This window comes from Neomonachus schauinslandi, chromosome 11 (assembly GCF_002201575.2).
Source record: "Neomonachus schauinslandi chromosome 11, ASM220157v2, whole genome shotgun sequence".
Classification (NCBI taxonomy): domain Eukaryota; kingdom Metazoa; phylum Chordata; class Mammalia; order Carnivora; family Phocidae; genus Neomonachus; species Neomonachus schauinslandi.
The window spans coordinates 79,700,527-79,717,033 of record NC_058413.1 but is presented as its reverse complement, the minus strand read 5'-3'; the positions used below and the strand labels follow the sequence as shown (position 1 = coordinate 79,717,033).

At 39.3% G+C, this 16,507-nt stretch overlaps 1 protein-coding gene across 2 annotated transcripts in view; it reads left to right on the top strand.

Moving 5' to 3' along the window:
* The first annotated feature begins 10,824 nt into the window (after nucleotides 1-10,824).
* PGR (progesterone receptor) overlaps nucleotides 10,825-16,507 on the top strand; it is a 122,201-nt gene continuing 116,518 nt past the window's right edge. For both annotated transcript variants that reach the window (XM_021679060.1, XM_021679061.1), the window contains exons 1-2: nucleotides 10,825-12,452; nucleotides 13,678-13,829. In XM_021679060.1, the coding sequence (XP_021534735.1) occupies nucleotides 10,825-12,452; nucleotides 13,678-13,829 (1,780 nt within the window). The remainder of the gene's footprint in view (nucleotides 12,453-13,677; nucleotides 13,830-16,507) is intronic.

The following is a 16,507-nucleotide window of genomic DNA, read 5'->3' as shown; positions in this document are numbered from 1 at the left end:
AAGAAAGAAAGAAAGAAAGAAAGAAAGAAAGAAAGAAAGAAAGAAAGAAAGAACAAGAACAGGAAAACCATGCCAGCAGAAAATTTCCTTATTCTTAATTTTGGATGCAGTTATGTGAGACTCTGATGTCTGCAGCTTCAGTAGCTATCTTTGGACACTGGGGGACAAGAAAGAAGACAAAACCTAAGCCTCTGATGCTAGATAACTAGAAAGATGGAGAGTTTGGGACCTTAAAGATATTGAGCCACTGATTAACCAACCCTAGAACTACTTTCCTCTAGACTTTTGTCATGTGAGATAATATCTGTCATATAAGTCAGTATTGCTGAGTGACCCTGTTTTCTGGACCCTGTTAAATGGAATAAAAATATATCTTACCTGACATGGCTATAAAAAGCAGTATATGGATGAGGAGTTAAGATGATGGAGGAGTAGGGGACCCTAAGTTCATCTGGTCCCTGGAAGTCAGCTAGTTATCAAATTATTCTGAATACCTGCAAAATAAATCGGAGATCTGAGGAAAGAAATGTTGCAATTCTACAAATAGAAAACCAACCACTTTTCGGAAGGTAGGAGGTGCAGAGACTTAAATCTGGGATGATATAGCAGAGAATATGGCTTAAGGAGGCTACTGCAAATATTATCAGCAGCAGAGCACAAAATCAGAACTTTTAGAAGTCTGCTATAGTGGGGGACATCTCTGGCTTAAAAGTGCTCAAGTGGTGAAGTGGGGTGGAATCCCAGGTGGGATGGTGTGGTGCCTGAGTGTGGAAGAGTTCCCAGGCATCAGATCAGGGAAGCTGGTTGAAAACAGTGAGTCTAGGCACCAGATTTCTGCTTGATGTTGCCATAAACTGTGAGCCACTACATGGACCTGCAACCGCTCTCCTGTCAGGGGCCCAGCAAAAGACAGAAGTGTGGTGAAACCTGCCTCCCTCCCCCAGGAGGAACACCGCAGGTCCATGCTGCAGGAGTCCATAAAATTTGGAGAATTGAAACTCAGTCACGTGCCTGAGATAAAAACACTCAGTCACAGGCTTGATGAATAGAGTTTTGGGGGAAACCAGGGAGACAAAAGTAATTGACTACTGTTCTGTGAGGGCTCCCTGAAGAGTTAGGGATGCAAACTTTGGGCTAGAGAGTTGCCTTTTAGTTTTGTTGGCTATTTCCTTTGCTGTGCAAAAGCTTGTTATCTTGCTTTTTGCTTTTTTCCCCTTGCCTTTGGAGATGTGTCTAGCAAGAAGTTGCCGCAGCCAATGTCAAAGAGGTTGCTGTCTGTATTCTCCTTTAGGATTTGGATGGTTTCCTGTCTCACATATAGGTCTTTCATCCATTTTGAATTTATTTTTTGTGTATGGTGTAAGAAAGTGGCCCAGTTTCATTCTTTTGCATGTGGCTGTCCAGTTTTCCCAACACCATTTATTGAAAAGACTGCCCCCCCCATTGGATATTCTTTCCTCGTTTGTTGAAGATTAATTGACTATATAGTTGTGGGTCCATTTTGGAGTTTTCTATTCTGTTCTGTTGGTCTATGTGTCTGTTTTTGTGCCAGTACCATACTGTCTTGACGACTACAGCTTCGTAATACAGCTTGAAGTCCAGAATCATGATGCTTCCAGCTTTGGTTTTCTTTTTCAACATTACTTTGGCTATTTAAGGTCTTTTGTGGTTCCATACAAATTTTAGGATTGTTTGTTACAGCTTTATGAAAAATGGTGATGGTATTTTGATAAGGATCACATTGAATGTATAGATTGCTTTGGGTAGCATAGACATTTTAAAAATATTTGTTCTTCCAATCCATGAGCATGAAATGTTTTCCCATTTCTTTGTGTCTTCCTCAATTTCTTTCATAAGTGTTCTATAGTTTTCAGAGTACAGATCTTTACTCCTTGGTTAGGCTTATTCCTAGGTATCTTATAGGTTTTGGTGAAATTGTAAAAGGGATTGATTACTTGATTTCTCTTTCTGCTGCTTCATTGTTGGTGTATAGAAATGCAACTGGTTTCTGTGTGTTGATTTTATGTCTTGTGACTTTACTGAATTTGTTTATCAGTTCTAGCAATTTTTTGGTGGAGTCTTTTGGCTTTTCTATATAGAGTATCATGTCATCTGCAATAGTGAAAGCTTGACTTCTTCTTTGCTGATTTGGATGCCCTTTATTTCTTTTTTTTTTTTTTTTTCTGCTAGGGCTAGGATTTTCAGTACTATGTTAAATAACAGCGATGAGAGTGGACTTCCCTGTTTCATTCAGGACCATAGAGAAAAAGCTCTTAGTTTTTGCCCACTGAGGATGATATTGGCTATGGGTTTTTCATATATGACCTTTATTTGTTGAGGTTTGTTTCCTCCATCCTACTTTGTTGAGAACAGACCAAAATTCCTCATGAATGGAGATTTAAAAATTCTGAACAAGTACTTAACAAACAAATATAATATATAAAGAGTTACATCAGATTCCTCAGAAAGTTAAAAATAAAACTACCCTACAACCCACAATTGCACTATTAGATATTTGACCAAAGGATACAAAAATACTGATTCCAAGGGTCACATGCACCCCAATGTTTATCAACTATATTAATGTTTATCAGCAATATCAACAATAGCCAAAATATGGAAAGAGCCCAAATATCTATCAACTGAAGAATGGATAAAGAAGATGTGATATATATATATATATACACACATATATGCATACATGTATATACACTTGCATATACATATGTGTGTGTGTGTGTATATATACTAGAGGGTGTTATGCTAAGCGAAATAAGTCAGTCAAAGAAACCAAATGCCATATGAGTTCACTCATATGTGGAATTTAAGAAACAAAACAGATGAACAAAAGGAAGAGAAGGAAAAATAAGATAAAAACAGAGAGGGAGGCAAACCATATAGAGAACAAACAGGATTGCTGGAGGAGAGGTAGGTGGGGGAATGTGTTAAATGGGTGATGGGCATTAAGGAGAGCACTTGGGTTTTATATGTAAGTGATGAATCACTAAATTCTATTCCAGAAACCAATACTACAATATATGTTAACTAACTTGAATTTAAACAAAATATCTTGGAGAAAAAAAGTTACATCATGACTAAGTAGGTTTATCCCAGGAATACAAGGTTGGTTTAATATTAAACACTCAATTAATGTAATTCACTATGTTAACAAACTAAAAAAGAAAAACCATGATAATTTCAAAAGGTGCCGAAAGATTATTTGACAAAAACCCACATCTACTCCTAATAAACCTCTCAGCAAACTAGGAATGGAAGGGTACCTCCTCAGTCTGATAAGGAGAATTTATTGCAGCTAACATCATACTTAATGATAAAAGACTGAATGTTTTCCCCCCTAAAATCAGGAAACCACCAAGGACCCCCACTCCTATCATTCCAATTAAAAAAATCAATTGTAATTTTAAACACTAGAAATGTACAAAATAAAACAAAAATTAGGCATAATTATAAGATGGTCTTCAAAATTCTGTCCCCATAGTGTACATAATTCCCTCTCCTTGAATGTGGATACAATTGTCAAAATGATAGTGATGGATTTCACTCCCATGATTAGTTACATTTATGGTAAAAGGAAATTTGCAGATGTAATTAAGATCCCAAATCAGATCATTTAGAATTAATCAAAATGAGTATTATCTGGGTGGATTGACTTAAGTGCGCAGAAGGCCTTAAAAATTTTAGCATGAGTAAATTTCTCCTGCTGACCTCAAAGATGAAAATTGCCATGAGTTCAAAAATTTCAAGGAACTGAATTCTGCCACCAACCTGCATGAACCTGAAAGAACACCCTGAGCCTCAGATGGGAATGCAGTCCTGGCTGATCCATACATTGCAGCCATAAGAACCCTAAGCAGTAGATACAATCAAGTCATTCCCATTCTCCTGACCCATGGAGACTGAGATAATAACTGGATGCTGTTTAAGACACTAAGTTTGTGGTGATTTATTTATAAGCAATAGAAAACTTGTACAAATACCATTCATAATAGCATCAAAAATATGAAATAATTGGAGATAAATCTGACAAAAGATGTGAAAGATCTATACAATGAAAGTTTCAAAACATCACTGAGAGAAATTAGGCCTAAAGAAATAAAGATGGAAGACTTAATGTTGATGAGACCTCAATTCCTTTCCAAGTTGATCTATTTCAATTCAATCCCAATTATTATCACAGTAGCCCTGTTTGAAGAAATAACAAGGTGATGGGTATTGAGTAGGGCACGTGCTTTGATGAGCACTGGGTGTTATACTTAAATAATGAATTGTTGAACACTGCATCAAGGACTAATTATGCACTATACAGTGGCTAACTGAACATAATAAAAAAAATAAAAAATAAAAATAAGTAAACTAATTCTAAATTTTTTCCTTTTTTTAAATTATGTTCAGTTAGCCAACATATAGTACATCATTAGTTTTTGATGTAGTGTTCAATGATTCATTAATTCCATATAATACCCACTGCTCATCACAACACATGCCCTCCTTAATACTCATCACCTGGTTACCCTGTCCCCTCACCCCCCTCCTTTCTGTAACCCTCATATGGAAATGCAAAAGACCTAGAATAACCAAAATAATTTTGAAAAAGAATAATAAAGTTGGAGCAGCAACACTTCAAGTATCCAAGTCCTACTATACAGCTACAGCAATCAAGATAGTGTAATGTTGACTTAAAGATTGTCAAATAACATAGTGAAACAAAACGGAGAGTCCAGAAATAGACTCCCATATATATGAATAACATTTTCAACAATGGTGCAAAGGCAATTTAGAAAGGATATTCCTTTCTGCAATTGGTGCTAGAACAAACAACTGGATATCCATATGCAAAACAAACAAAAAAACTTTGATCTATACTTCATACTATATTAAAAAGTAACTTAAAATGATTCACAGATATAAATGTGAAACCAAAAACTATAAAAACAGAAATAAACACAATAGTAAACTTTTGTGACCTTGGGTTTGGCAAGATCTTTTATTTTTAATTTATTTTTATTTTTATTTTGTTTTGTTTAAATTCAAGCTAGTTAACATATAGTGTGTTATTAATTTCAGTGTAGAATTTAGTGATTCATCAGTTGTGTATAACACCCAGAATTCATCACATCAAGGGCCTTCCTTAATGCCCATCAACCAATTACCCCATACCCCCACCCACCTCCCCTCCAGCAACAAGCAAGATTTTTTAACTATAACACCAAAAGCACAATTCATAAAAGTATAAATTGATGAATTAGACTTTACCAATTTTAAAAATATCTGCTCTTCAAAGGACAGTTAAGAGAACTTAAAGATAAGGCACAGACTAGGAGGAAGTATTTTTAAATAACGTATATGACAATGGACTTACATCAGAACTCATAAAGAACTCTCAAAATTCAACAATAAGGAAATAATGCAATTTTTAAAAAGCAAAATATTCAGACACACCAAAGAAGATACAGAAATGGCAAATAAGCACATGAAAACATCATTAACATCATTAGTCATTAGGGAAATGCAATAAAGCTACAATGAGATACCACTACATATCTATTAGAATTGCGAAATTGCTAAAATTAAAAATACTGACCATGCCAATTTTTGTCTGGGTATGGAAGAATTAGGACTGTAATATACTGCTGGTGGGAATGTAAAATGATACAACCACTTTGGAAAATTATTTGGTACTTAAATGTATACCTACTCATTTATCTAGCCATTACATTTCTAGGTATTTACTCAGGAGAAAGTAAAACATATGTCCATACAACACTTGTACACATATTTCATAGTAGTTTTATTTGTAATATCAGAACACTGGAAACAATCCAAATGTTCAGCAACAGGTAAATGGATAACCAAACTATGGTATATCCACACAATAGATTACTACCCATCAGTAAAAAGAATAAACTAATGACACATACTGCAATGTAGATGAATCTTAAAATTATTATGCCGAATGAAAGAAGCTACGTGAAAAAAAAAATACACTGCATTACATAAAGTCCTAAGAAATAAAAATAAATGTAGAACACATTTAGCACCCAGATCTTCATTTCTAATATCATTTTCCAATAAATTACTGATTCTAGGACTGGGGCAGGAAATAGACAAGATGAGTCTGGAGCATCTTATAATGGTAGAAAGTAAGAAAGCACTAATGCACTAACACACTAACACACACACACACACAAGCTCCCAACGCCCAAAGCTGAAGCAACTTAAGCAACAAAATAAAGTAGTATTGAATTATAATCCAAAGTATAAAACAAATATCCATGAGCCCATACTGATATAAAAAGACCAAAGAAATAGTAAATGGGGAAGAAGAGTTAAATCTTCTATGCAGAAGAATTCCAAATTAATTACGTATATATTCCACCCTAGAGGAAAAGCATAACACCCTACTCCCCCACATTCCCTTAAGTGTGGGCTACTCATAGCGACTTCCTTCTAAAGAGCTCAGTATGGAAAGAGGGAAAAAAACAAAACAAAACAGAGTAACTGTGCATTGAAGAAACCTGAAAAATACTACTTCAGCCAGGTGATTATGGTTAACATCAATAATATTAAGTCTGGTTGTCAGTATGTACCATGTAATCAATATGGTATTTACTGCTGTGATTTTCCTCCTCAGAACCCATAAGCCTAGTCTAATCATGAGGAAAACATAAAATTCCAATAAAAGGGCATCCTGCAATATGCCTTACCAAACTCCTCAGGACTGTTAACATCATCAAAAAAGAAAAAAAATAAGGAAAGTCTGAGAAACTGTCACAGCCAAGAGGAGCCTAAGGAGACACGGCCAACAGTATAATGTGGTATCCTGGATAACACCCTGGAAAGAAAAGAACATTAGATAGAAACTAAGGAATTATATCAATATTAGTTCATTAGTTGTAACAAATATACCATATTAATATAAGATGTTAATAGGAGAAACTATACAGAAGATATAGAGGAACTCTGTACTATCTGCTTAATTTCTCTGTAAATCTAACACTGTTCTAAAAAGTAAAGGCTATCAGTAAAAAAAAAAAAAAATTAGAGGAGACAGTCCCAAATAATATATGTAGCTGTATAATTTAACATGTTTAATAAATCAGCTATGAATTTAAAAAAACACAAAACCTAATGTATGGTGACAGAAAGCAGATTAATGGTTGCCTGGGGACAGATGGCGAATGACAGAGATGGGAGAGGATAGGAAAGAGCAGTAGGAAGGGATTAAAAAGTGGTGTGAAGAAACTTCTGGTGCAAAAGGGTTTATCTATCATCTTGTTTGTGGTGAATGTTTCACAGGTACATAAATATGTCAAAACTTCACAAAATGTACATTTTAAATATATGCAGCTTATTGTATGGCAATTATACTTTAATAAAGCTTTGTTTATAAACAAACAAACTTGTAAATTTGAATTCTCTTCTCCAAAAATAGTCTTCAAGAGTATTTGGAGTTTGCCTTCTCACATCTGAATTTAACCAGTAAATTTTGTTTCACTCAAAAATTCTTGTATTTGAGAATTACTGTGCCAACAATGCCTCATCACCCAGCATTAAATTTCATGGCATAATGGTGATTTAGGAAGTGCTGGGCATCTTTATTACTGTTTTCCTACCTCAAGATTTTAAATCTTATGGAAACAAATTAGTCAGTCTGTTAGCTTAAGGGAATTTTTTTAACCAATCAAAATTGAGCCAAATACAGTTTGCTATTTAAAATGAAGCCTAGTGCCAATTTTATGGCTATAGCAATCTGAAAACCAAATTCTAAGCCATCTGCTATTTAAAACTCAGACCCCTAAAAAGACTGACATTTGATCACCTGGGTTCAAATCTGGCGATGCCACTGTCTTTACAATTTTGGGCTACTCTATGCCTCAATTTTCTCAACTATGAAATGGAGATAATAGTGTCTACTTTACAGGACTGTTGAAGGATTAAATAAATTAACACATGTAAAGGTCTTAGAAGACTACCTGGTAGTGCTCTCCAGACGGTACAAATTCTACAGATTCTATGGCATTAAACATCAGGGAAATATAAATTAAAACCATAATGAGATGCCACTTCACACACACTATGAAGGCTATAATAAAAAAAGACAAACAGGTGTTGCCAAGAATGTGGAGAAATTGGAACCCTCATACACTCCTAGTGGGAATATAAAATGTGCAGTCTCTTCGGAAAACAGTCTGGCAGTTCTTCAGAGGGTGAAACCTAGAGTTACCATATGACCCAGCAATTCTACTCCTAGCTATATCCAAGAGAAATGAAAATATATGTTTGTACAAAAACTTAAACATGGATGTTCATAGGAGCATTATTCTAATAACCTAAAGTAGAAACCACCCAAATGTCCAACAACCAGTAAATGGATAAATAAAATGCAGTACATCCACACAATGAAATATTATTTAGAAAAGAATGATACATGCTACAACATGGCTGAACCTTGAAAACATTATACTAAGTGAAAGGAGCCATCAAAAAAAGACCACATATAGTATGTGTCCATTTATATGACATGAAATGCCCGGAATAGGTAAATTCAGAGAGAAGGAAAGTAGATTGTGGCTGCTGGTAGATTTGGGGTGGGAGGATTGAGGAGTGACTGTTAATGGGTATGAGGTTTATTTTGGGGGTAAGGTAAATGTTCTAAAATTGATAGTGATGATGGTTACACAACTGTGAATATGCTTAAAAACCATGAGACTATGTGTTAAAATGAGTGAACTATATGGTATGTGAATTATATCTCAATAAAATATGTTAAGTGGTTTAAAATAGATTAGAAAAAGCCTGAAAGCAACAATGACAGTATTAATAAACTGGTTCACCTCTCTAGTCTCATCCCCTTCTATTCCCATATTTACCCAATACTCCATCCATAATGAATGGCATCCTTGCAGTTCCCATATTATGTCCTCCCATTTGATGTCCTATGAACATCTCTATCTGCTTCCTAGAATTTGCTTCACCCCTCTTTTACCTCTCTAACTCCTTTATATTCAAAATTTGTCAAAATAAGCTAATTGTTAGAATAATCAGTTCCAAAATCCAGTGGCCTACATCATATAGCTTTATTTCTCACTCATGTAGACCTGCCCCAGGTGATTTAGAGGTCCAAGATCCTTACCTCTAGTGGTTCTGCCCATCCTGGAGTCTTGGAGTCTTCCACTGTATTCTCTATATCTGGTTGAGAGAACGTGTGGGGCATCAGCACAGATAGGATCTTGAGGAACTTTTTAAATGATTAATTCAGTTTTGAACATGGTATTTAGGATGACATCAAGATAACCAATGTTCTTGCGTTCAGCAGAGATTGTTAGTTTATGATTCTGTACCTCAAATATATTGCAGTGTTCTCCCCCTCTCTCTATTATATCTTATAAAATAAGAGGTGATCTACTTAAACAATAAACCTCAAAGATAATTATTTTTTAAGAATAAATATGTTGGGGGAGAAAATACTATTCACCATCTCTATTGAGGGACTTATGATGTAGCACAGAATATAAGCTGGAGCTGAGGGAAACTTTCCTTAAAGTGCTAGTTAATAAAAATTGGAATAAATTCCATAGACAAATCAAAATACGACACACAACATCTAAACTTCAGAACCGGTGAAGAGGTATTATCAACTATCTTCCACTCCCCAATTTCTCTGCCACATTGAGGACTGTTCCAAAGGAGCAGGACATCTTGGTTGTATTAAGAGAAATTTGAAAGTACTCACTTTCATGGAAGTCATAACAGAGAGAATCTCTTTTATATTATTTAGGATCATCCTTGATACCTTCTTTAACATAGCCAAATATCTTTCTCGATGTTAAATCTTTACAAAACTGAAATCCTGAAAGAATCCATTCGTTTTTCCAGTTAGATTGAGCATGATTCTTAATTGGTAGTACAATATCTTAATATGTTTATGAAGTTCCATTCCCCAGCACCTGCCCTTCAGAGTGGAATTCAGACTAGTGGTTGGGGATACCAAATCCAGAATTTCAGATCAGGTGCGTCATTGGTGTAGGGAGGGGCTTTGGGCGGGGCATCCCGATAGGGCGGAGGCGTCATTAGAAAGCCGTGGGGCCAGGCTATAGCTGTCATTACTCGAGTCAAGCTTAGTATTATTTGTGTTCGAGGATATGCTGTGTAAGCAGCATTCTCAATGCAAACTAGTTTCACTCAGAACTTGAGTGAAATATGTAAGTACAGACGTCTCGTCCTCCTGAACTGCCGAGAAACGTGAGAGCTCCAGGGATGATTGTCGCCAGCTATTTATTGGGGGCAGGCAGAAACCCGACTGTTTTTGAGAATGGGCTGTAGCGAGAAGTCCAAGTAGTCCCAGGGTTTTAGTGAGAAGGAAAGTGGAACGCAGTCAGGGATTGGGAGCTACAAGACACGCTCCGCTTTGAAGCCGGAGAAAAAGTCGGGAGAGACAGCCGCGCACATAATTGCTTTCGAAGTCACCGCCACTCGAGTGCCGGAATTGTGAGTACTCTGCCCCTCCCGTCCTCCGACTGAAGTCGGAGAACTCTCCCAGCCAGGAGACTACCTTCTCCTGCTCTCCCCACCTGACTGCCACCCTTCCTCTGCCTACCAGATGGAGGGCAAAGGCAGAAGCTGACCAGCGCCGCCCCCTTCCGACCCGGGAGGTGGAGATCCCCCACCCGGCCCCACAGAGTCCAGCCAAATTCAACTTAACTTTCTCCTCCCGCTGCTCCTATATTTCCCACACCTCCTCCTCCTTCCCCTATCCCTCCTCCTTACAGACAGGGGAGGGGGAAAAGGGGAGTTCTGGTCGTCATGACAGAGACGAAGGCAAAGGATTCCCAGGCTCCCCACGTGGCGGGCGGCGCGCCCACACCCGTCGGATCACCTCTGTCGGGACGCCGGGACGCTGGCTCCTTCCAGGCGAGTCAGACCTCGGACGCCTCGCCTGTAGTTTCGGCCATACCCATCTCCTTAGACGGGCTGCTCTTCCCTCGTCCCTGCCAGGGACAGAACGCGGACGGGAAGACGCGGGACCAGCAGCCGCTGTCAGACGTGGAGGGGGCGTATCCCAGAGTAGAAGCCACAAGCAGTGCAGGAGCTGACAGCTCTAGACCTCCAGAAAAAGACAGAGGGCTGCTGGACAGTGTCTTGGACACGCTACTGGAGCCCGCAGGCCCGGGGCAGAGCCACGCCAGCCCTCCTGCTTGTGAGTCCACAAGCCCTTGGTGCCTGTTTGGCTCCAAGCTTCCCGAAGAACCCCGGGTTGCCCCCACCACCCAGGGGGTGTCGTCCCCGCTCATGAGCCGGCCAGAGAACAAGGCTGGCGACAGCTCCGGGAGGGCAACTGCCCATAAAGTGCTGCCCAGGGGCCTGTCACCGTCCCGGCAGCTGTTGCCCCTGACCTCTGGGAACCATCCTTGGCGGGGGGCCGCAGTGAAACCAGCACCGCAGCCCGCTGTGGTGGACGTAGAGGAGGAGGACGGCTTCGAGTCCGAGGGCTCCGTGGGTCCGCTTCTGAAAGGCAAATCCCGGCCTCTGGGAGGCACAGCAGCTGCAGGAGGAGCTGCGGCCACCGCTCCTGGAGTGGCCACAGGAGGCGTCACCCTGGTCCCCAAGGAAGATTCCCGCTTCTTAGCGCCCAAGGTCTCCCTGGCGGAGCAGGACGCGCCCGCGGCGCCCGGGTGCTCCCCGCTGGCCACCACGATGATGGATTTTATCCACGTGCCCATTCTGCCCCTCAACTCGGCCTTCCTGGCCGCCCGCACCCGGCAACTGCTGGAAGGGGAGAACTATGACGGCGGGGCTGCGGCTGTCAGCGCCTTTGCCCCGCCGCGGGGCTCGCCCTCGGCTTCGTCCACCCAGGTAGCTGCCAGCGACTTCTCCGACTGTGCATACCCGCCCGACACCGAGCCCAAGGACGATGGGTTCCCGCTCTATGGCGACTTCCAGCCGCCTGGCCTGAAGATCAAGGAGGAAGAGGAAGGCACCGAGGCAGCTGCGCGCTCCCAGCGGCAGTACCTGGTGGCGGGTCCTAATCCCGCTGTTTTCCCGGATTTGCCGCTGGCTCTGCAGCCGCTACCTCAGCGAGCGCCATCGTCCAGACCCACGGAAGCGGCGGTGGCGGCCGCCGCACCCGCCAGTGCCTCTGTCTCCTCGGTGTCCTCGTCGGGGTCGACCCTAGAGTGCATCTTGTACAAAGCCGAGGGCGCGCCGCCACAGCAGGGCCCGTTTGCTCCGCCGCCCTGTAAGGCGCCAGGGGCAGGCGCCTGCCTGCTGCCCCGGGACGGTGCCTCCACCTCGGCTTCGGCTGTCGCTGCGGGGGCGGCCCCCGCGCTCTACCCGCAGCTCAGCCTCAACGGGCTCCCGCAGCTCGGCTACCAGGCCGCCGTGCTCAAAGAGGGCTTACCGCAGGTCTACCAGCCTTATCTCAACTACCTGAGGTGAGGGCCCCGGGCGGGGCGCGGGGATTCCTAGGAGTCTCGCGAATAGCGGTCCAGCCAGTTCGTCGCCGCTAGCTCCTGGCCCTCAGGGTCCCACTCACCCGAGTGGCCTCAAGAGGATGGGTGGTCGGGGCGGGGCACAAGGGTAATTTGGTTTGCTTTTTCTTCCCTCCTCTCCTTACTATTTTAGGGACACAAAGGGGGCGCATAATATGCCGTTTTTGGAGCGTGCCTCCTCAAAAATATTTTCTAAACTTTCCAAATCTGCGAGTTTTCGAGACAAAACTAGCCCTGATTTAAAAATTGCAACGTCATTCTGGGTGCCGCAGTGGAGCGGGAAAAGCGCAGCGAGTTGGGGGCTTTATAAAATGGTTATTTTCTTAGAAGGACATTTACGGGGATTGTCTTTCTTGGAGCAGAGATTTTAAGGATCCTCCTGGAGGGGTGGTAGTTGATGTATGGTAGCTTGCCAGAACTGAAAGCATAACTTCACGGATTGGGACATTTAATGGCTCAATTTTCATACGAATCTCAAGGCTAAAGTTATGTGTAATATGTTTACATTATGGATTTAAACATCAATCACTACCAGTGCACTGTATTCTATTATTGTTTCGGTTTCGCTACTTTTTTCACACAGGTTTTCAAAAACATTTTGATTTACATACTGAAGTAGTGGAATTTTAAAGAATGTTCGCTTTAGAATCTTATTGCTGTGAATGGGCAAAACAGTGTCAATATACTGAACAATTCTTTAAAATGGCAAACACATAAACTCGTGTAAGTGAACAATCATTAGGGGTTGTGTTAAAAACCCAAAACAAAAGCATTGCTAAGTACCAGTGAACCCTTAAAACCATGTTTATAGTTACCCAGGCTACAGAAGGGAATAACATTTCATCTGTCAAAGAGTAAATTTATTGTTCTATATAAGGAGTTTTGTAGAAATTTTTTTTTAACAAAACCAATGAACCTTTGCTTTCCTGAACATAAAATTATATATTATTCTTTTATGTTGGTTCTGCTGATGAATGACTAATAACTTACAAATGTGGTGAATCCAGTAACAGTACACCAAGTTTAATTTGCATGTCTTTCAAGGGTGTGTATACATTCAGTTCTGTTTTAAAATCCCCTTTCACTCTGTCAATTCTGTTAAGAAAACTTTAGTATTAGCTAGTGGTGCACCTAAAAATAAATGGAGTACTTTGTTTTGCATTTCAAGGCCGGATTCAGATGCCAGCCAGAGCCCACAGTACAGCTTCGAGTCATTACCTCAGAAGATTTGTTTAATCTGTGGAGATGAAGCATCAGGCTGTCATTATGGTGTCCTCACCTGTGGGAGCTGTAAGGTTTTCTTTAAAAGGGCAATGGAAGGTAGGTTCCTTTCTCCTGATCCTTTATTTTTGGTTTAATTGTAAACCGAGAGCATCTATTATTTTTTAGATTTTAATTATCCCTTGCTTCTAAGAAATGGTGATATTTCCATATAACTTAAAATATATGACGATGTTTTAACAATGTTTTTATTTCTAATACTCAAAATTGAATGTGGTTGGGTATTTTAATTGCATACTCTTTGACTAGCCCTTTCAGTATTAGACTCAGGTTATACTAATCTTGGGGACAGTGCTGCTATTGTTCATTACCTATTTAGCTTTAAAGAAACAGCTTGGCTGTAATTGTATTTTTATATTTCTATTATATAGTATATGTAATATATACTAAATTTAAAATTTTGATCAAAAGAAAAATGGTAAAAGTCATTGAAATTATGTATCTGTACTTATATGTGTGTGCATATATATGTGATACAGTTACAAATTTTCTACATAATTTTGTCTTTTCTCTACATTCATATTTATGTAATACTTATATAATGGTAATTCTAAACAAATTTTTAAAATTCTCTTTTTTGTTTGGTATATTTTTATAAGGGGATAGGAGTAAACAGTTTAAAGCTAATGAAAAATTTGGGTATCACAATAACAATTACTGAAGAAGTAGTTTGCTATAAGACCTTCATATTTTTAAAATCATCTAAATTACGTATTTATCTAATGATTTTTAATTGACTTACACAATGTATTTTGGACTTGAACTGAGCTGAAATGAGTTTAGGGTTTCCTCTGGAGTGAAGAGATCACACCTGGACAAGGAACAAAAGATCTGATTACCTGCTTTTTTGCTTCCTGTTTGTGAGTTGTTTTTTTTTTTTTAATTTCAAGAGCCTTCTATTTATAAGTAGGAAAGGAAGGAATGGGGAATTTTTACCTTAATGGAATTTTCAAAGGAGTTTGATGTGCATATTTAATATGCATCAAAAGAATATAACCTAAAAGACATTTTAAATTCACTATTCTTGTAGATGCATAACAGGTGATTCTTTACAACTATTATACATTTTTGGTAAAAATGATTCCAAACCATTTATTAGTAGTATTTGTAATAATTCTACTTAAATTAATTCTTCTTAAAGAATATTTGCTTCATACTTATCTAGATTATGATTTTTTTCCACAAAGGATGAATATATTTAACTGACACTGAACATATGTATTCAGCTTCAGGAGGTTTTAATTGCATTTTAAATTAATTGAAGCACTGTGTGAAAAGAGGCTACATGAGAAAATGGGACACAACTGAGAGTGGCCCCAACTTTCCTATTGACATTATTTAGTCATACTTACAAATAGGAGTTCTTTGTGTGGAAGAGTAGATTCTCCAGCACATAATTGAAGTTACCATTTCCATGTGACTTTAGTTCTGGTTTTTTGAACATTCCTTTTGACATTAATAGGATTTCCTTCATTCTTACAGTCTCCTTAGAGTAGTCTAATTTTGTAAGTGAATGACCCCCGTAGAATCCCAAAACAAAAGCACTTGGGTTTGAATCCTCACTCTATCACTGCCTAAAATACTAACTTCACCTTTGGGACAGCTATGAGAAGACACAGGGGACAAAGAACCAGTTTCTTTACCTCTCCTCCAAGTTGGGAGTGAGAGACAATAAAGCCTGTAAAGTGAAGGCCAGGTTTTTTTTTTTTTCTAGCCCAGCTCCATCTCTTTATAGATAAGCAAGTCCCAAAGACATAAATTTGAATTTCCAAAGAGCACACAACTTGTTAGTAACTAATTGCTAGTCACCATAGGTTAGATACTCTTTCACTGCAATGCTTATAAATCAGAGATGGTGTGCACAAGTAGATATATGATGAATCCTACTTAATTTTCAGAAGTTACTTCAAAATGTGCATATAGAACCAAGATCACCCTAAGTAAAATACAAATGCTTTTATAGTATTAAAATAGTATTCAGAACCACATAAAATGTCTTCCCAAATTTACTCTTAGAAAGCATTCGTTGGACCATTACTGTTGGCATGATCCTGTTTTAGTCTTGAGTAGTAGAAATGAAGTACCTTTATTTGGCAATATTTACAAAAAGGAACTCAAGATGGATGTTTATAAGTCATTCATGAAACTAAAGCAAGATTACAAAACGATATGTGTAATTTCATTCATTTAGCAGGGTTTTTTTTAATTTAAATTTTAATTTTTTAAAAAAGATTTTATTTATTTGACACAGAGAGAGGGAGAGAGCAGGCACAAGCAGGGGGATCGGCAGGCAGGGGAGAAGCAGGCTCCCCGCTGAGCAAGGCACCCGATGCAGGGCTCCAATGCGGAGCTCGATCCCAGGACCCTGGGATCATGACCTGAGCCAAAGGCAGCTGCTTAACCAACTGAGCCACCCAGGCAGTCCCATTCAACAGTTATTTTATAACTCTTATATTTAGATCTGTGGCAAAGATATTCTTCCCTTGACTTCACCTCTCTCTGCCTTAGATATAAAATGAGGATAACAATAGCTACGCCTCAGGGTTGTTATAAAGATTAAATGAGTTAATACATGCAAAGTTTTGAAATAAATGCCTAGTATATTGTCAGCTTCAATTGGTGTCACTTCTGTCAAGGAGCTTATGATAGAGTTGAGGAGGTAACATATATGCATGTATTTTTGCGTATAAAATAGAGATTCTCACCAAATGCCCAGA